The following is a 20,460-nucleotide window of genomic DNA, read 5'->3' as shown; positions in this document are numbered from 1 at the left end:
CAGGTATTCATCACCCTGCTCGAGCACGCCTCGGGAGACCGCCCCGCAAGTCTAAGAGGAAGCTAAGAGCTGCGGCGGTCGCGGAGACAGCTCAGCAGTGACGCAAGATCCAGCCGGGATAGCCCGACCCGGGGCCAGAATGAGGATCCTTGTAGGTTTCCGGGGAGGGGGCCGCGCTCCATTGTTCACTCTGGGCCAATCAGGGTTGGCTCATTTCCTTCCAGCCAATCCCCTGTCACTCCCGCCTTCCACCCACCCCGCCCATCAGCCCCCAAGTCCCTAACACCTCCCCCGCATACCCCGAGGTGCTGGGGAAGCTTCGTGACGCCACAGGTTCCGCCCCCAGCTCCGGCCACAGGCGAGTGCGTGCTGACGTCATGCTGCGTGCGGGCCGGTGCGGAATCGCTCCTTCAACTCCGCGGGGCAGGAGGAGTTAGTTAGCAAAGAGCCGAGGCTGAGCGCACGACCCTCGTCCTTCTGCCCCTGGACTCACGCTTTGCGCACATCTCTTTTCTGCATGGTGGATATTATTTTTCACTATCCTTTTCTAGGTACTATGGGGGATCATTCCAAGAGTAAGTCTTTCTCTGTATATGTGTGTGGTGTGTGTGTGTGTGTGCGCTTAATATGCAATATTTCTAATGCAGAAGAAGGTTCAGCGGATTCTACAAGTGGCTTCTATTTGACAGAACACTGAGAGAAAAAATCAAAACGAATAGATTTTCCTGCAGGACCGCTTATCCTTTGGAATCCTGTTGTTTTAGTTTATAATTAAACATTCTTTCTCAAGCCTGCTAGGCTAACCTCGGGCTGTGAAATCTGCTTCTGTTTTGCGCTAGGGCAATAGTTTGATTTAGGGATGTGGGGTTTTTTTGTTTTGTTTTTTTGCTTGCTTGTCTTTCGGCCTTTCAAATAAGGAAGATTTCTTTAGCTTGATCTGGGATGTTTAAGCTAAAAAATGTCAAAGAGGATGAGCAGAGACTCTGCTAAAACCTGCTGTGTCTGTGTTGGGATAGGAGGGAGTCGCGGAGAGAGGGAGTGTGCGGACGGAAATGCCGGAACATCACCGTTCAGTATGATGGGGTGGCGTCCGCAGGGCTTAAATGTCTATTTACCCTTTCTTCTCACTTACATCTTAGCTTTTAGTTACAGGAGATATCAATAAAACGCCTGTGTCCAAGTGAATGTAATACCGTAAAAAAAAAAAACAACCCCAAAAAACTGAGGAAGGGGTGGGGAGAGACTAAAAGCCGTCACAGATTCAGAAGATTGTGTTTCTTCGTTTTTGTTTTTGTTTACAATTATCTGGACCTTTGCAAAGCCCATTTCCTTTTTATCTTGTGGTCCCAATTCTTGAAAGAGAGAGCGAGCGGGTTGGGTTGGGGCTGGAGCGGCCTCGGCCGGGGTCCGGGCAGCCAGGCCTGACGCGGGCTCCGCGCCCTTCCCCGGCAGAGAAGCCCGGGACGGCCATGTGCGTGGGCTGCGGGAGTCAGATCCACGATCAGTTTATCCTGCGGGTGTCGCCAGACCTCGAGTGGCACGCCGCATGCCTCAAGTGCGCCGAGTGCAGCCAGTACCTGGACGAGACGTGCACGTGCTTCGTGAGAGACGGGAAAACCTACTGCAAGCGAGACTACGCCAGGTGAGGCCCGCAAGTGTCCGGGCTGCGCCACTGCCCGCCGGCGCCGGCGCTCGAGAATGGCAGGCCGCCTGCACGCCCCCGCCCCGAGCGCGCGCCGCCACTCGGCTCCCGGCCCGGGAGCCCCCGAGGGCTGGTCCCCGCAGCCGCCCTCGCGGCCACAAAGCCTCCTGGGCGCGTGTGCCCTGGGCGGGGAGCAGCGCGGCGGGCGAGGCCGGCCACAGGCCCTGTGCTGACAACGCCCGTGCCTCGGGCCCGCAGGCTCTTCGGCATCAAGTGCGCCAAGTGCCAGGTGGGCTTCAGCAGCAGCGATCTGGTGATGCGGGCGCGGGACAGCGTGTACCACATCGAGTGTTTCCGCTGCTCAGTGTGCAGCCGCCAGCTGCTGCCCGGAGACGAATTCTCGCTGCGGGAGCACGAGCTGCTCTGCCGCGCCGACCACGGCCTCCTGCTCGAGCGCGCGGCGGCCGGCAGCCCGCGCAGCCCCGGCCCGCTTCCCGGCGCCCGCGGCCTGCATCTGCCAGGTAAGCCGGCACTGCGCCGCCAGCTCCGGGGTGCCGTGCACATGTGGGTGTGTGTGTTCTTAGACGGGTGCTTGTGCTCGGACGAAAACTTGTCACTTGGGTGTGTTTCCGTTTGCCAGCATTGTGGGGGTTCCTGGGTGAGTGCAGAACTCTGCTAGGAACGTGACGGAGTGTATGTTCGTGTGTGACCGGGAAAATTGCGTGTGGGTAAACGTGATACGGGGTTGTGTGTATGAGTGTTCGGAACTGTGGAGATTTGTGTTCTCAGGAATGTGTGGGACACGGTAGTAGGAGGAGGAGGAAGGTAAATGACAACGGGGCATCTCAAGTGGCGACTCTAAGGACCTTGTACTGGGAATTTCAAGCAGTCTGTGTGTTGCCGGAGAGAAAAGACAGGTTTGCCTGGGGGTATGTGTGTAAGGAATACAGTTCCCAGCCTAGAGCTGGGCACAGCCAGGCAGAAGTCCACTGGCACAGCTCTGAAGGCTCACCAGCCAACAGAGAGTGAAATGTCTGCGTTTTTCTTTTGAGGCCCAGTCTGATGAACAATGTAGCCAAACGTTTCTTGGTGGGAAAGAAGTGGAAGCACAGTGGATTCAGGGATAATGGCAAACACCCCAGGGGATGCTCTAGGTCAGGAACAGAAGGTGGCCAGAGGCTGGTTCTAAGTGTGTGGTCAGCCGGTGGGAATGGTGACTCCAGCTGAGCAGTTACCAGTGAGTAGCTGCAGACCTGAAGCGTCAGTCTGCAGACCAGGCTGAGCCTCTGGGTGTTGTGTGCTCCAAGGGATCGAGCTTTTGCTGGCCCTCTCTTTAGTATAGAATGAGGACATTGAGTTAGAAGGGCTGTTTGTGAATATTTATCCAGACCTAGAAATGCCTGGAAGGGGATATAATTTGATACAGTGCGACTTGTATCCAAGGGCAGGTAGACCTGGTTCAGATGGGGGTGTGATGCCAGTGTTGAGTGAACCCTGGTCTCCCCTTTGTTTGTTGAAGGTTTCCGGCCACCGGAATAGGGCCCTAACTAAGTACCTGACTCTACCCAACCTGGGGTTGAGAGAACCCAAGGCCAAGTGAGGAGAGTGCCAGCGGTTGCAGCCGGCCGGGAAAACGGCCGCTGGACAAGGGAAACTAGAGCCTTAAGAAAGGAGATCCTGGGGCCGAAGTCCACGGGCTGTTAGAAAGGAACTGTTCCAGGTCCGGGAGACCCACTCCTGACCTCAGGCCAGGTCTTAATGACACTTGGTCTGGCCCTGTCTGAGCGGCCCCAGAATCAGGGAGACGGTCTCTTCGGGGACCCCGGGAGAGGCAGACAGGCCCCCTTGTCCCGATGCAGCGCGGCGCTCGGGCCCCTTCCCCTTCCAGCGTCCCAGGCGCGCCTCCTTCCTCTTCTTCTGAAACTTCGTCTCTTCCGGAGGGCTTCCCTAGTCCCGCGGAACCCTTACGGGTATTCTGAGGGTCGGGTTAGCGGAGGAGGCATAGCAGGGTGCAGCCACTTATGTCCTGCACAGGCCTCGCTCGGAGCTCCCAGGCCCTGCTTGCTCTGCGGGGATCGCGGCGGGGAGCCCGGTGGAGGAACTAGGGAAGGGACGAAAGTGCACATCTTTCTCCGGGTAGGGCGAACAGACGGAAAGGGAGAACAGACAACCAGAAAACGAAATAAACGAAGAAAAGACAAACGAGATCGGGCCCCGCGGGGCTCGGCCGCCGCGGGGCGGGGCGCAGGGGGAGTGGGTGGCGGCCGCTGGCTCACCTCTCGCTCCCTCGCAGACCCGGGATCCGGCCGGCAGCCGTCGCTGCGCCCGCACGTGCACAAACAGACCGAGAAGACAACCCGCGTGCGAACCGTGCTGAACGAGAAGCAGCTGCACACTCTGCGGACGTGCTACGCCGCCAACCCGCGGCCCGACGCGCTCATGAAGGAGCAGCTGGTGGAGATGACCGGCCTGAGCCCGCGGGTCATCCGCGTCTGGTTCCAGAATAAGCGGTGCAAGGACAAGAAGAAATCCATCCTCATGAAACAACTGCAGCAGCAGCAGCACAACGACAAGACGGTGAGGGTCGGGGAGCTGGAGGTCCGGTCGGGTGGTGCTTTAGGTTCGCGCCGCCGCATCGCTCCCTTTTCTGGGCCGGCTCCCGGGAGATCCAGGGCGGAACTGTTTACTCCAGATAGCGTGTCTTTGTGCTTTCAGAGCGAGGCTTACCTTGGGTTTGGAAGGCACCTTAATTATTGTATCTGAGGTCAGGTCTTCCCCAGCCCCGGCGGTAGATCGGAGTTGGGGTCGGGGGCTCAGTTCGGAGCCCAAGGCAGCCTGGTTTTGAGCTCCAGCATGTAGGGGCGGGTTGTGTCCATCTCAGCGGGACTCAGTTTGAACACTTTCCCTCTGCAGACCCGGAGACGGGGTGGGAATGCAGCCCTCGCGTTTTGTTCCCTTGCGGTGTTAGCTTCCAGCACTGAGGCTGGCCTGTGGTGGCTGTTTTGGGGCCCGGGGTGTCTTCCAGTGGAGAAGGCAGGCTCACTCGGCTGCTGCAGAAAAGTGCATGCCTCCCCAAACAGTTTCAGGCTCCAAATCCTGTGCCAGGGCCTGGGGTCCCGGTCTCAAAGGTGGCGGGAAACGCAAGACCCAACTCTTCTGCCTCCCCTCTTCTGCTTGTTCCGCAGAGCCTCCAGGGACTGACCGGGACGCCCCTGGTGGCAGGCAGCCCCATCCGCCACGAGAGCGCCGTGCAGGGCAGTGCAGTCGAGGTGCAGACGTACCAGCCGCCGTGGAAAGCGCTCAGCGAGTTCGCGCTCCAGAGTGACCTGGATCAACCCGCCTTCCAGCAGCTGGTGAGGACCTGCTCTACCCGCCCGGACGGCTGGACTCCGGGGGAGGTGGGGTGGATTTAGTCACTTAACCAAGGTGGGAAGGAGTGGGGGGCTCTCAGGGGAAGAGGGGCTGGGAGAAGGAGGAGGTTGGTAGCTGTAACGGCACCGGCCCATAATTGGTTCTAAACCAGGTCTCCCTGGATTAAAGCACTGGGAGGAGAGGTCGAGGGATTAACCCACCCGTGCCCCACCCCCGCCCTAATACTCCTGCGTGCGCCTGGGGGCCGGGCCAACTTCTCCAGGGCACACTCCCACCCGAAGACTTGTCCCAAGCATACCTTAGGGAGCTGGCGGCCCGGGAAAACCAGCTCGGGCACGTCTTCACCCGCTCCTTCCCGGTGTCCCCCCTGCCCCAGGTCTCCTTTTCTGAGTCCGGCTCCCTAGGCAACTCCTCCGGCAGCGACGTGACCTCTCTGTCCTCGCAGCTCCCGGACACCCCCAACAGCATGGTGCCGAGTCCCGTGGAGACGTGAGGGGGGAGACCCTTCCCCGCCAGCCCGAAGACCTCGCATGCTCCCTGCATGAGACTCACCCATGCTCAGGCCATACCAGCTCCGAAAACTCTCTCGCCTTTGTAACTATGATTGCTGTTATTTAAAGAGAGAAAGGACTGAGAGAGGAGGTCGGGACAGCCAAAATCTCCTGGACGCAACCTGCTTTCATCAGACTGGAGAGCCCCGCTCCGAGGACTTTTATTTTTACAAAACCAGAATTTGGGTTGACTAGCATTAGCTCTGCCCTCTCCTCTCCCTCGGTCCGCGGCGCCCCCGGTCCACGTAGGCACCTGTGCGTGGAGCTCGCACGGGGTAGGTCCCGCGCCCGCCAAGCCTCGCGCTCGCCCGCGCGGACCATGGCTCCTGCCCCGGCCCGGCCCCGCGCTTCCTGGTGGCTTCACCCGCTCTCTAGCGGGGAAGAGGACGGGGGCAATCCAAAGGAACAGACACTCAATCCCCCAAAGCGCATGATTGCCGGAAAAAAGTAGAAACGAGACTTTCCTTGAAAATGTTTTAAATTATCAGTCGACGGAGGACAGAGTGTGTGAGCCTTTGCCGAACAAAACGTAAGTTATTGTTATTTATTGTGAGGACAGCCAGTTCATAGTGGGACAAATATTTTGATCTTAATAAAAAAGAAATAATAACCCTATGTGATGCTGCTCCTGTGTGCTGTTGGTGCAGCGGGAGGGCTGGACGAAGGCAGGTTGCAGCTTGGAGCTTCTTTCAACGAAAATGACACTCGGCCCAGGGCCCACGGCTCGTGCCCGCGCCTCGAGCACCGCGGGCCCGCGTGCTTCCGCGCCGCCCGGGGGCGGGCCCGGCGGGGATTGGGCGTCGCGAGGGGGGCGGGGCTGGGTGTCTGCGCTCCGTGCGCCCCTTGCGGCCCCGCGAGGCCTCCGAAGCGCTCGAGCGCCCAGGCCCTCCGGAAGACGGCGCGCCCCCTGCTCGTTCCTCATCCCTGGCGTTTCGCCGCAGAAGCCCGCGGGGCAACGGGGTGACTGTTCGGCCGGGAAACCTGCGATGATCCAATTGTCGGCTGTTCCGATTGTTGGGGCGAGCGGTTCCGTCTCAACCTTGCCTTAGCTCCCGGAGCCGAACCCAACCTGAAGTTCTTCAAGGTCCTCCGACTCTTTTCGGTCCGGTGCACTCGGGCCCTACATGCGTGCGGTTCTCTTTCCGCGGGTCTGGATGTCCGAACCCCCACATCCAGAACCCTCGCTCGCCTGCCACGCGGGCCCTGCCACCGAGCCACGAGGCTAACCCGCGGGCCCTGGGGTCGAAAAGGGGGGCCTTAACGGCTCATCCTCGGCGCTGTCCCCAGAGTGGATGCGCGACGTGATCAATCTCGCTGCATTTATTAATTCCCCCGTCTAGACAGAAGAGAAGGCCGGGCGGCGGCTCCTTATCTGAATTTGGCATCACCGGCAAGCGATACACTGAGGGAGCCACAACAAGCCCCCGCTCGGATCGCGGCTGCCAGGGAAAATAAGTCCACCCAGAACCAGTCTGGCGTGTCGTTGGTTTATTTTCTTTCCAGACCCGAAATGCAGGGGGCGGGAGCTGGCTCGGGTGGGAGGGGGCTGGGAATGGCCCCTGGATATGCCGTGCCCAGGTCACTTGGTGTGACATTTCAAACCCCTGCGACTTGTTTTCTTGAAAACTGGCTTTAGTGATCGCAGGAAATAACCGGGAGATACTGAATCTCTAGCAGGCCCCCGGGCAAGCACACACACACACACACACACACACACACACAAACCGGGAGGCTCAGGTTTTACCCTTCACAAATATTTAACCCTTTGGCAGCCTGGGATAATTCTTTTCCTAGACCAGCCCTCACTTGGACTCAGAAAGCTGCCAGCCTACCAGTGATTGCACTACTCTTGAAGAATCTCTGGCATTGGGTTTCTGTTTCCTTGTCCTACCAAGTTAAAAGATCCCAAAGGTATATCCTTTGTCCAGGATTGCTTTGAAAGAGGGCAACGCCCTTACTATTGTTGCCATCTAAGCTCAGGTAGGGCCTGGTAAGGAAAAATGTGTCGGAGGGGGCATCTTTGGTCGTTGGACAGAGAAGTCGATGCCTGCTGTTAAAAAGCCATGGGCTGCTTGGATGGCCAGAGGCCACTGTAGGTGTTTCAGCTGAGCTGATGTCGGAATTCTGAAAGCGAATTTCTCCCCTTCCCCCGCCCCCCCTCCATTAGTAACGGGAGGCTAGCAGCAAAGCTGGCAATTACTGAAAGAAAATGGGAGGAGGTGGGAAGACCGGGCCACATTTATATTTTACTTCCTGAAAGTCAAGGTGATGCTAGCACAGACGTTAAAGAGACTATTCTCCTCCTTCAGGATTTAGGAAATGGTGCTGCAAACTTAGAGATAAAGGAAGAGATATTTAGGGTTAATGAGGACCAGCTTTACCTCTCAAGTGCCCAGAAACGGTTTTAATAATCAGAGTTAGAGTCTTTGAGGGTTTGTTCCCTTAACTTAAATTCTTCCCTCCCAAACAGAAATACAGATATTTCCTTTTACCTTCTGGTTGGCCACTGGATAGGGGGCTAAACTGTCAAAACTCTTTTGAACACTTTTGATTGATTCAGAATATTGGGTTTTGTCTTTTTTAAAAAGGAAATAACAGGTTCTTGAATTTGAACAATTTCATTATGGTTGTTAATTAGCTTTGAATTTTTGCTTTTGACAGATTGCAGTATTTTAATGTTACAGATGGAAACATCTGCCTGTCTAATTACAGTCACTTCTTCCTTGGCCATCCATAGATCAAAAATCTAGTTCCTTTTTGGATATTTTTATGAGTGTGTCTGTTTTTGAATATTGGGAAATTATTCTGATCAAAGTGGTTACTGTGTATTTAGGATACCTGTAGCTATGTGTTGATGTTGTTTAGTCGCTAAGTTGCATATGACTGACCCCGAGGACTATATAGCATACCAGGCTCCTCTGTCTATGGGATTCTCCAGGCAAGAATACTGTGTGGGTAGCCATTTCCTTCTCCAGGGGATCTTTCAGACCCAGGGATTGAATCTGAGTCTCCTGCATTGGCAGGCAGAGTCTTTGCCACTGAGACACCCGGGAAGCCCCGTATCTGTGTGTACTGCGGCATAAAACATTAGAAGCTCTTCTGCTGTAGATTGTTGCTAGCCACCCAAAGGGGCACATCGTTTTCTGCGTGGGTTTGCAAGAGGAGAGTTTGACTCTAAAGCCTTATTATGACTCTAAAGCCTTATTATGATGGTCCTGGTTAGTTACATTAATAAATATCAATTTTACTGGCTCCCAGGTCATCTTTAAACATCTTCTGTAATACAGTAGGGATTTCCTTGTAAATTAAATTACCTGTAACAATTACAAATGTATTTTATGCTTACTGAACTTTTAAAGTGAGATACCCAGTTGTGTAGTAAAAAAGTCAGTTCAATAAAAGAGGCCATAAGGTGGGAAATGGGAGTTAGTTGTTTAAGTAGATTCACCTTAGAATAAGATTTTCTCAGCAGCTTTATCGAATAATTTGGGTAGCTCTATGTAATTGAAGCAGGAAAGAGATTCCCAAAGATGGAGAAGTTTATGGCTACCCTACCACAAAATTTAATACATATTGAAAGGCTACACAGTTCTGGGAAATTCAGAGTCCCTGTGGCAGTATTCCCAACAAACTTTAATTTTTAATGAGTTTTGTAACAGAAATCAGCCTTTCAGTTTTGAATATGAAATAGATTTAAAGCTTAGTTTTGTCAGAGCTGCAAAGACTAGGTTTAAGTAAGAGATTGTCTTAAAAAATGTGATTCTGCCACTGTCTCGGGGAGGGCATAAGCTGCCACACATTTAGTTAGCTGTGTTTTCCCATACAAATATTCACCAAAGAGAGCAAGGGAATTTGCTTGAATAGCAGCATGCTAGAGATGGGAAACAATGAATGAATAATAAACTATATGCAGCAGAGTCCCAATGGACTTGTGATAAAAGCAGGAAATTCAGAGAGTTTATTAAGCTGATGTAGGGAAGATTAGAGGCTTTTAAATATGGGTCTGATTGATGTAAAGGTAAACTTTCCTCAAGATACTGGCATTCAGTGCAATAAGGAGGATTGTGTGACCAATTACAGGCTAGCACCTTGTTGATGGAGACTGTGCATGGAAGATGCTGATAAATGGAGTCAGGCTGAGAGCAGTAATAGGAGCGAAAAAGGGCACAGAGAAATACTCCATTGGGAACCAGATGTGGAGTGCTGTGGGGGAGTGGTTCAATTTATAAAGCAAGTTTGGCGCCTCGCAGAAATCACGCCAGAAAGGATAGAGTGCTAGGTGAGTCCATCTTTTGGATCGGGGCACCGCCCGGTCGATAAGGTCAAGGGCTGGTGAGAGAGTGGGTCAGGGAGTGAGTGGAGGGGCAGGAGTTGAGAAAGGCAGAGAGCTTCCTCAGTGGGAAACAGGATCTTTAAGGCGGGGGTATCATATGGAAGGCGGGAGACCTCTGGGTTCCGGGTGTGGGAGCTGGGAGATGGAAGCGGAAGAAGAGGGGTAGTGAGGAGTAATCCCTTCCCAGAGTATTGAGACCCAAGAATTCAGAAAGCTTGGCAAGGAGCTTTGGAAGAACTGGCCCAGGTGGCTTCTTTCCTGAGGAAGGAAGGAAGGAAAAATGGTAGAGGCGGCGAGTTCTGGACCTAGGTTCAGGGTTCGAGGCTCACAGCGTCCCCGACTGCCTAGAGCGAGAGAGAATCTCTGGAACTCGGCAGGAAGCCGCGGGCCCGAGATCGTGCTGGGCTTCGGAAGGACTAGCCGCGTACAGCTCCGGGCCAGCGAGCTGCAGCCGAGAGCGGGAAGTTCGGTTGGGCAACGGTTTTGGGCATTCAAATGCCGCTGCTCTCGGGCCTCGGGCGGCCAATTCTGAGCTTTAAAGCCCGGGCGCAATGGTTACCTACGCTCCGGCTGGGCCCAGTCGCATCGTCTGCTTTACAGGCTGGACCCAGCCGAGGCTTTTCGCTTCAGCCCAGCGGGCCCACCTGTGACCCCTGAGCCTCGGGGGACCGGGGACCGGGCCCCTGCCCCCAGGAGAACGCCAGTGGGTGGCACTCGTCCCCGAAGATTGGAGCAAGATGTGCCTGCGCTCACCTGTGCCCTGTTCTTTCTCCATCCCGGGAGAGTTTAGAAGTCGTAAAACCCAGGGGAGTTAGAGCTTCAATCATTCTGGCCCGGCGGAGCGCGCAATAATAAAGTAGGGAACTTGAGACCTCCAGAAACCGCGCGGGTCGGGAGTCACTCCCCGAGGAGCCCCCGGGCCCGATCCTCGCAGGCACCCCAGCCTGGTCGGGCCGGGGTTTGTCTCAATCAAACCTCCTCCCCTCCCGGACCCGGGGGGGGGGGGGGGGGGGGGCGGCGGGCGCGAGCGGGGCGGGCCAAATAAGACCATTCAATTAAATGTTTAATTGCGAATACTGGTATGGTTTCTGGAAGGTTAATCACAGCTGTCTCAATTATTTATGGCTTTTTGGCAAATTTCCGACCAGATAAGCATATTTCTATTGTGAAACGTCTTGTAGGAAATCTTATAAATATTTGATTATTCATTTCAGCTACAAGGATTCTGTATCCACGCCCCAAGATGCGGGGAAAAGTGAAATTTGGGAACGCCTCCCCTGGATGGGGCGCCCCAGGCGGCGGCGGCGGGTCGCTCAAGAAGCCGGCCGCCAGTATCTGGCTCCCAGGCCCTCTGGCCACAGAGGAGCCCCGGGCCGCCGGCCGGAGGGGAGGTGCGGGCGCCAGGGCTGAACTCCCTCGGCTTCCCGGTGTACGGCGCTCCGCCCGGCCGCGGCTCGAGGTGCTTCTACGCGCGCCGCGGCGAGGGCCCCGGGCCCTGGGTCTGGCGCCCTGGTCCGAGTCACCGCCAAGCCCTGGGAGGGGGCTCCTCTGGAGCGGGAGGGGTTTTCCCCGCCCCGAGCCCCGAGCCCCGAGCCCAGCCGGGCCCCGCAGCCCGAGCGCGCGGAAGACCCCGGGGGCCGGGCTGTAGGAGCACAGAACGCACAGGGATTGCGTTTGCTTTCTTTCTCTTTAGTTTGAAATTGGACCTCTTTATTTTCTATTTGCAAAGAAGTAAAAACAGCATACACATAACTCGACAGCCTTGGGAGGATCCAAAAATAAATGTCCTGAACAGGAGGTAAGTTTGCTTTTAACAATCCGGTGTAACTTCTGTATTTTCCGTCCCCTCTGCCCCAAGTCTTGAATCTTATAGTATTAATACCAATCCCCCCATCAGATCTTTTTTCTTGCTAATGTTTGATCCTTATCTGACAGAAATAATTCCCAGTGTCACTCAGTGAACGGCTTAGCACTGACCGTCGGCTTAAGGTGGAGAAACGATGAGAACAAGATATGGAAAGGTCAACATCTCCTGGCAGACACTCCTCCCGTTCAGCTGTGAGCCATGCACAGGAGTGAAAACGTCTATTCAGGACCTTTGTGACCATCTGTTTTATTTTTACTTCGGCTTCATTGCAGTTATTTGAGAAAATACTTTAGAGTGGTTCACTATGTTTGATCTTTTTAGGATTCCTAATTTTTATTTTGGAGAATTTCAGTTCAGCAATCCTATTTCTATAGGAGACTCTCGGTATTGGCTGCTGGGAAAGTTTAGGCAGAGGAATACAATGCTCTGAGTTAATTTCAGATAGCTGCTAGAACATATTATGTAATTAGAATGTAAAACTGTTACAAACATCTTCTACTCAAACCTAATAAGGGAAATTTAAAGCAGATTAACTTTTAGTAAGTCTTTAAGATACTTCCGGAGTTGGAATTAGTTTTTCTTTCAAATCTGCATTGCCTTCACAAGAAAAGTCACCACTGCAAACAGAATAAGTTATTTTATTCCAAGAACAAAACAGACTTGCTAACTTTTTGTCTAATTTCACCCATATTACAAATGCAAAGTATATATTATCATAGAATGTAAGTTACCAAACTCCAAACTATTGTGCATAAATGAAATAAACTCGCAGAATTAGAAAGAACATTAAAGTATCTACAGTCTTTATAAATAGTGTAAAGTATATACCATATCTACAGAGTATAAACATGTGAAAATGAACTTCTTAAGGAGTAGTTACAATGTTTTGAACAATTTAAAATATTAATGAGGGTACTCAAATACACAACCAACCAAAACCTTTATTTTTTCTCTTTTTTTAAGAAAAACTGTCGAGCTTCTTCCCAGGCCTGCTGAGGAAATCTGTTAGCCAGTTCAAGATAGTCTTGGGAACCAAGGCATTTTCCTGAGAGGGGAAAAAAGAAGAGAATAGTAAACAAGTTAAAGTCTTCAACATTTAAGAAATGAAAATTACTTTGATATCTGAGTCCAAAATAGAGACATACATTTCAAATAAACCACAATGCAAATTTCAGTAAAGGTAACTCATTTATATCTGTAGTATGAAATATATAATATATATTTTAATTACAATCTATTTCATGCTTCTAAGCTACTCAGACATTAACCTCTAGGTAAAATATTATGAAAAACACCGTTTTTGGACTCTGGAGTAAGAAAATAGGGAAAATAACAATGGTGAACAAAATGAGTTGCATATTCCATCTTTATGTTAGCCTGGAAAGGCTGTATCTGTATACAAACTTGACGGTTGTTTTCTGACAGTTATGTATTCCATCCTTAAGTTAGCCTGGAAAGGCTATACCTGTACATAAACTTGATGGTTGTTTTCTAAAATAGTCCATTTGATCTAAAACATGATTTTAGTTTAAACATAACTTTAAAAAATGCTCAAATCTGGCATTCAGTTGCCCAACAAAGCAGAGGGAACTATCAGGCGCTTTACTGGCTATTGAAACAAACAGTTTCCTGGCCAGCAGTGAGGGTTTGGAAACCCAGATTCTTCCTTAGCAAATAAGAATGTGGTGTGTCAGGAGCCGCTTCATATTAGAATTTAGAGGTTCACCTGGGCAATGAACTCAAAACATCCTGAAACATTTTATGGGGACATTCTAAGCAATAGAGGAACAGATGTCCAGGTGCAGACTAGCAACAGTGTGGCATCATCATTTTTTAAAATCAGGTAAGCATACTATGAGCTGTCACCAGTACCGAGATGACTTTTCTAAGCAAAGTAGAGAACAGTTCCCCATTTACTGTTTTGAAGATTAATCCCATAGTAATTGAGGAAAGCATGAAAGTCAGAGAAGATGATCCTTTGGAAAAGAGAGGTTGAAACTAAGCAGACAGAGGCAGCCCTGGGACATGCCTGACAGATAGGCAGCAAATGGTGACTCATCCTTATGTCAGGAGGAAGAGGAAGAAAAAGAACGTCTATACTTCTTACTGGCCAAGAAAAAAAAAACAAACCCAAAAAACTGCTGTGCAATTAAAAATAAATACATTAGAAGAAGATTTCTCTAGGCATTTTCAAAATTTAAACCATTGTTTTTAAGATATAGAAACAAATTGCGATTACAAATTATGATTTTTTTCCTAGCCTCCAACAACTTAAAAAAAAGGCTGTGACTGAGTCAGGGCAGAAGTGAACTTGCACACTAATTCTGACTTAGGCAAATGATGCCAACTATGATGGTGACTTGAATTTCTAAAAAGGGGCATAGCTTTCTGTTTACTTATGAGTGTCTGAGCCAATAAAACATGACATTTTCTCATGATACTGTTACAGTTTTAGTTATATTCTCATTTATGTACTTTTCAGCACCTGTCCATTGTAAAGAACTGTGAGACACACATACACCCCCTGCCTAGGGTGACCTCCTCCTCCCCCACAGTGAGGGCTACGAGTGAGTGGGTGGGTGCCCCAGAGGATCTTGCTGGGACTAGACCTCTGGCCACTTTAAAGACTATCAAACTAATGGAAGAATTGGGGAAAATCTGGATGAAGGTCTCATTAATCAGAGATGCTGACATGACAGTCAGACAAAGAGCAACTTGCACTTCTCAATTACAGTGTGGGTAGCAGAATATTTAAAAAAGTAAAAATGCACTTGAAAATTCTACATCTCAGCTCTGATCACAGGACTCACCTCAGCAGAAATGCTACAGGGGAAAACACCTTTTTGTAAATCTTTTGGCTCCTGAACTGTGCTCTTTCTTCATGTAAAACAATTTTACAATTTTTATTTTAAATAAAAAATTCAAGTGCTTGAATTTTACGGGAACATATGGGCTACTATCAATGACAATTTTATTCTGAACACTGGTAGGGAACTAAATGTATGTAATTTCAGCATTTATATGAGTAATGTAGGCCAATATTAATGATCTGATTGTCTCTTCTATTACAAGGTAGCTCTTTAGTAATTATTCACCATTTATTATAACTTGCATGAGGTGAGTATAAATTATATAAAGATGTTTTGTGCTTTTCTTTTTTCCATGGATTTCTCTGTATATTCTGATACACTCATGTTTGATAACAAAATCAATTTCTTTATTCTCTGAAATATACTTTGTATCTGAACTTCAAATATTTTAGGTGATGAAATAAATTGATTTCTTGACAGTTGCAAAGGGTGGAGTGAGAAATGTCCAGCTAACAAACACATGACATTTAATTTCAATAGAGACATACCTTTGGGCTGATAAGACTGGTTATCTGCCTGACCTGAAGTCTGTGCAAAATCCTGTGTGAAACGAGAAAAGTGTTTTTATATCAATGCTACGAACAGAGAACTTTGCTGAGAGTGGCTTTAAAAATGCCTCTGAACTCTGAGATAACTATTTTTACCGTGAATACTCTGGAGCCAAAATATAAAAGCTTAAGAATCTGATGTTATGTAATTCAGGTTCTCATATTGATATCAAATAATGATGACTCAAATCTAGGTATCACCAACAGCCAGGTTGTTGCCTGCTGTGGAAAGTATAACTTTGTTTTATACAAACTGAATTCTTTAGCCAAATACTGTCTTAAAATATTGACAGACTTTTAACATTAAACAAAACCCACAAGTATAAAAGCCCTTATGTATTCTGTAGCTAAATTTTTAAAATTGAAGTATAATTGACGTACACTACCATATTAGTCTCAGGTGTGTGGCACAGTGATTCCATATTCATCTACATTTTAAAATGGTCACCATGATATGTCTAGTTATCAGCTGTCACTGTACAATGTTATTATATTGCTGACTGTATTCCCTGCGCTGTACATTAAGTTCCTATGACATTGATCTTATAGCTGGAAGTCTCTTAATTCCCTTCACGTGTTTTGCCTACCTCCCCATCCCACTTTCCAAACCACCAGTGCTCGGTATTTGTGAGTTTGTTTCTGTTTTGCTATGTTTGTCTCATTTTTTGGATTTCATATATAAGTGAAACCACATGGTAATTGTCTTTCTCTGACTTCTTTCATGTAGTATAATATTCTTTAGGTCCATCCATTCTGAAGCTAAATCTTAAAGTCCAGCAATTTTACTCTTCAGTGGAACATGAAAAAGGTCATCTATAATATGTGAAATTTCAGGAACCTAGGACAAACTGCTAGCTCTTATTTTTAATATTTTCTAGTGACTACTAATAATCTAACACAGGGGACCTTGAACAATCATTATATAAATGAAAGTCCAATGTACTTTCATTCTCTTGAGCACAATAATTTATAGAAAAAAAAAAACAAACTTGTTTTTAACATCCTATCCCAAATAAGCATTATAAGAAATTTCCATAGTTATTTATAAAATCTGTGCTAAAATATATGGTTAATGTGTTAAATTTATATTAAATTATATTTAATTGTGTATTAACTATAATGGAGAGGAGTCAAATTAGTACTCTGAGATCAGCACCAGATGAAAATACTATATATGATCCTTACTTTAGATTCTGATACCATTTATATTTTTATAAATTGTTTTCCAAGCAGTTGAAAAAATGTAAGGGACTAAGATGGTACAGCTACAAAATTGTCTTTGCTCGATACTGTCTTGGTTGAGGCTTCTTTGTGCAGGCCTCTGGAGGTCCCTGTCCCCCTTTCCTTTCTTGCCTTACTTTTCTCCACAGCATTTAACACAATCTGACATGCTATTTATTTTGCTCATTTATTTGTTTTTTGACTCCCCCGACTCTAAATTTCAAGGCAGGAATTTGTATCTGTGTTGCTCACTGCTGTATTTCCAGTGCCTGAAGCAGTGCTCAGCACACCAGAGGCACTAAAAATTTACCTGTGGAATGAAAGAATGAATTTTAAGATCATGGTCTTAAAATTCTCTACAACGTATTTCCTGTTTAATCCTAAGGCTGTAAGAATATATGAAGAATCCTATACGTTGATATGATGGTTATATAAAACTTCGTTAAGATTTTAATTATTAACTATAATATTGTTTTGAATATATATGCCCTACCTATAAATCTGAATATTTTTGAAAAATTTTTTTGGAAACTGGAATCTAGACTCAAAAAGAGACAAGCTGAAAACAAAACATTTCTAAGCATAATTGATCTAGTGTGTTTATTAGCTGATCATCTAATAGAGGACAGTTTAAGAAATGTAAAACCACTTCTAAGGTGAAGAAAGCTTGGGGGATCCTTTAGCCATCCCAACCAGGTGGGCACTGTTACGCCCTTTCAAAAGTGATACATGTATATTAGCCAGAATAAGGAACAATAACAATACAAAATTCTGCTTTCTGTTTCATTATTATTATGAACAGAAAACACTGTCTATTAAGCATATGTGCGGCATCATGGAACAAGAACATATTGGCTTTAGGGTGCAACATTTGAAAAAAGAATGGAAGATTTTCAGCAAATAATGTCATTGTGTAATGACAGAAAAGAAATAACAGGATTTAGCTATTAGCTAATGTTAAAGAATAACCAAATTGATTCTCTATTGTCAGTTGACTGGGTTAATTTAGATGTGGAAATACTGCTTCGCTACAGTACTGATTCTGATTCAAGTCCTACAGAATTTCACCGGATCAGAAAAATATAAGGCCATGATTAAAAGTTTTAGATTTGAAAAAAAGCAACAAAAAGTTTTTTTTCTTATATACACACTGACATATGAATATTTATTTAAAAATTTACAAATAAATTGCAGTTTTAATCTTTCTTCAGCAGTCATTATCTATTCCCTATAAATAGACAAAAAGCAAGATGAAGTAACAGTTAAAGCCTTAAAGAAGCCTTTTAAAAACATTTCCTTAGTATAGGCTTAACTGGAAAAATACCTTTTTCTTGAAATCCTTCAAACAGAAATTATATACAATACTCAAATCCCAGTTTTACTATCATGACAGTCAAGCACATAAATAGGTGAAATTTTGGGGTGGTGTGGATGGCAGGGGTAAACAGCTGGTTCACTTTTATTTTTCAGTCGCATTAGCTTTCACACAGAGTCAGAGAATTTGGCATAAATATAGAAGGTACCTGAATAAACGTGGCCAGTAGAACACAGCTCATCTCTTGCTCCAGAATGATCTTGTTCTGCAGGTTGTTGTAACAAGCAGCGATAAGTGACGGGAACAGCACTTTGATCAGCCGTGGGTCACTGAAATACTGGAAGGGCAGCTGGCAAAGCTTCTGCAGTACTGTGGGGTGGCGGCCGGACTGCACAATGACCTGCAACAGAGGCAGAACCCCAGGTCAGCTGCCATAGAGCCCTGGCCTGGCCCATGTCCCGCTTCCTCAGCCAGCAGTACCAGTAAGAATCACGGAAAACGTGCTGAAGAAGTGTAAGGAGGGAAAAAAAAAATACTCCTAACTCCTTATCAGAGCTTAATTTAAGTGATATTTGAAAGGAGCAGAAAAGAAAGAAATCTAATTTCCTAACTTAAGGAAAAGCTGCCAAAAGTTCTACATCCATTTAAAAATTCTTATAATCCACGAGGAACCATGGCTTCATCATGGAGAGAGGATGCCCACGAAATGGATTCAGGATACACACTACTTTAACAGTGCCTCACCCTTCACTCTTCCCCTTAAAGCAAAATAGCCATATTTCTTAAAACCTGCCAAGAGCTCACTCTGAAGAATGATACCCTCTCCTATACCTTCCCACTGCAGTCTTCCCCTCCCCTAGCTCATGGAATATACTGAACACAGATCAATTTATTCCATACGCAGAGAAGCCCCTGGAAAGAAAAAGGGGGTTTGTTAGGGGAATGGGAACAGTTTCAGCCAAAAAAAAAAAAAAGTTCCAAAAGTTCCTTCCTCCAATCCATACTGCTTATCTGTGTTTCCATCAGTGCCATTGAGTCTAAAAGGAGAATTGTTTAGATAAACGAGACTGTTGTCCTGAAGCAGTCTAGGTTTACAACTGTGTACATTTTAAGAAATGGGGCAAGGCAATTAATGGGCTTGCAGGGAAGCCCTCCGAACTTACTCCCTAGGCCTATATGATAAACTAAGGAATGTCAAAATCAGATCTGTTTCAAGTAACCTTGATTAGACTGTTCTAATATAAAAGAGCTGGGTGACCCGAAGCCCCACTTCTTGGTATAGGAGGAAGCTCACGGAAGGTTAGGAACACTGTAAAACCTAAGGTCAAGACTGTAAATTGTACTTGGAAAAACACGATTTTACAGGTACACACCCAGACAGGACTGCATTCAAATTAAAACCAGAAGGACAGAATGAAACAGCAGAGGCAGGAGAAACATAAATTATAGGGATTTACAAGTTTTCAAAGTACTTTTAACAATACTTTAAGAACATACTCTCAGATGATAATGCAGTTTGGTTTAAGAACAAAATCAACAAAGTAATAGTTCACATATTTTAGCTCAATAGCTGAAATGACATCAAAACCTTTAGAGAATGTTGATAGGGACTTGTTAATACCTTCACAGCCAGCAGGGATCTTAAAGACTTGCAGAGTGGCAATTCAGCACATGGCTATGGGCTGCCATCCCTGACACTGGCTGAGAAAGATGTGCCCCTGTCATCCACTTTATTGATAAAGCATTTACTTAAACCTTTATTTTAATTATTAGCTACAAATTTTGTCGCACAGCCAAATGATCATCACTTTAGAATTTATAATGATACCATTATTAGAAGCCTCTTTTCCCCCCTTTGGACAAAAATTAAGAACAAGTTTTTTCTTTGGAACTTCACTGTTAAAATGCTATTACTGGAAGCCTCACTAATTGAAAAGATATTAAACTGGACAGTCTGGCTGGCACAGGCACAATGCTAAACTCAAAGATGGAGGCTCCTGGTTCCTGGTAAATCAGCACAGAACATGCGCACTTAAAACCGTAGCTTATTCCACCTGGACTCCTGACCCTCGCTGGGGACAGGGGCGTCAGTCCCCTCTGGGAACAGAGCTGGCTATGAGTTGCCTGTTGAAAAAGTGAGTTTACAGAGGTCACCAGCAGGGTAGTGAGATGACCTGTCAGAGGCCACTATCTTTAAGTTCCTGACTGCAGAAGACACGAATGGAGGTCGGCAGTTTGGGCGCCTGGGGGTAAGGAGCTCTACCTACAGGACCACCCATGACAGGACTTAGCCAGATTACAGGCAAGTGGTCTGCGAGGGGTGCTGCGAGCATCCCCCTGGCTTGGCAGTGAGCCAGAGGAGGACATCTAGTTAGCACTGTCCCTCAAACCACATTTCAGACGTTGTGGGGAGACAGCACTAGGAGAGCCTGGAAGGGGCCAACCTGTAGCACTGAGGCTCAGGAAGTGAGACCACTCCTGGATAATGCAGGCAGGCTCGGGGCGCAGAGGAGTGGCATGATGTCAGGAGCACAGATGAACAGTCAGCTGAATCAGGTTAGGTACTTCCTGTAGGGGCAGGGAAGCAAGGCTGGGGATGCAAACAGCCTGACCTCAATGCTCAGGGCCTTGGGGATGAGGAGAGAGTTGCCTGAGAGGCTTTTGACAGGTTAGGGGATGAAGGCAGGACTTAGTTTTATTTCATCTAGTCACTCAGTCCCAGGCCTTAGGGGGGAGTCAAA

The 20,460-nt window shown here is 47.7% G+C and overlaps 2 protein-coding genes across 5 annotated transcripts in view; one reads left to right on the top strand and one right to left on the bottom strand.

Moving 5' to 3' along the window:
* The first annotated feature begins 468 nt into the window (after positions 1 to 468).
* ISL2 (ISL LIM homeobox 2) lies at positions 469 to 6,175 on the top strand. 2 transcript variants are annotated; one of them, XM_040257320.1, is made up of 6 exons: positions 469 to 575; positions 1,453 to 1,642; positions 1,901 to 2,163; positions 3,936 to 4,219; positions 4,828 to 4,995; positions 5,391 to 6,175. In XM_040257320.1, the coding sequence occupies exons 1-6, from the start codon at positions 518 to 520 to the stop codon at positions 5,505 to 5,507; spliced, it is 1,080 nt and encodes a 359-aa protein (XP_040113254.1). In that variant the 5' UTR covers positions 469 to 517; the 3' UTR covers positions 5,508 to 6,175. The 2 variants fall into 2 exon arrangements, with proteins under 2 accessions (XP_040113254.1, XP_040113255.1); XM_040257321.1 differs by lacking the exon at positions 469 to 575 and adding an exon at positions 2,844 to 2,846 and having other exon boundaries at positions 1,459 to 1,642.
* A 6,208-nt stretch (positions 6,176 to 12,383) lies between these two features.
* Positions 12,384 to 20,460, bottom strand: part of SCAPER (S-phase cyclin A associated protein in the ER) — a 389,138-nt gene continuing 381,061 nt past the window's right edge. For all 3 annotated transcript variants that reach the window (XM_040257316.1, XM_040257318.1, XM_040257317.1), the window contains exons 30-32: positions 17,928 to 18,119; positions 15,124 to 15,175; positions 12,384 to 12,810 (exon numbers count right to left, since the gene is read on the bottom strand). In XM_040257316.1, coding sequence (XP_040113250.1) covers positions 12,707 to 12,810; positions 15,124 to 15,175; positions 17,928 to 18,119 — 348 coding nt within the window. In that variant the 3' untranslated portion in view covers positions 12,384 to 12,706. The remainder of the gene's footprint in view (positions 12,811 to 15,123; positions 15,176 to 17,927; positions 18,120 to 20,460) is intronic.

Source organism: Oryx dammah, unplaced genomic scaffold (assembly GCF_014754425.2).
Source record: "Oryx dammah isolate SB20612 unplaced genomic scaffold, SCBI_Odam_1.1 HiC_scaffold_16, whole genome shotgun sequence".
Taxonomy (NCBI): Eukaryota; Metazoa; Chordata; class Mammalia; order Artiodactyla; family Bovidae; genus Oryx; species Oryx dammah.
This window is presented reverse-complemented; position numbering and strand designations above follow the sequence as displayed.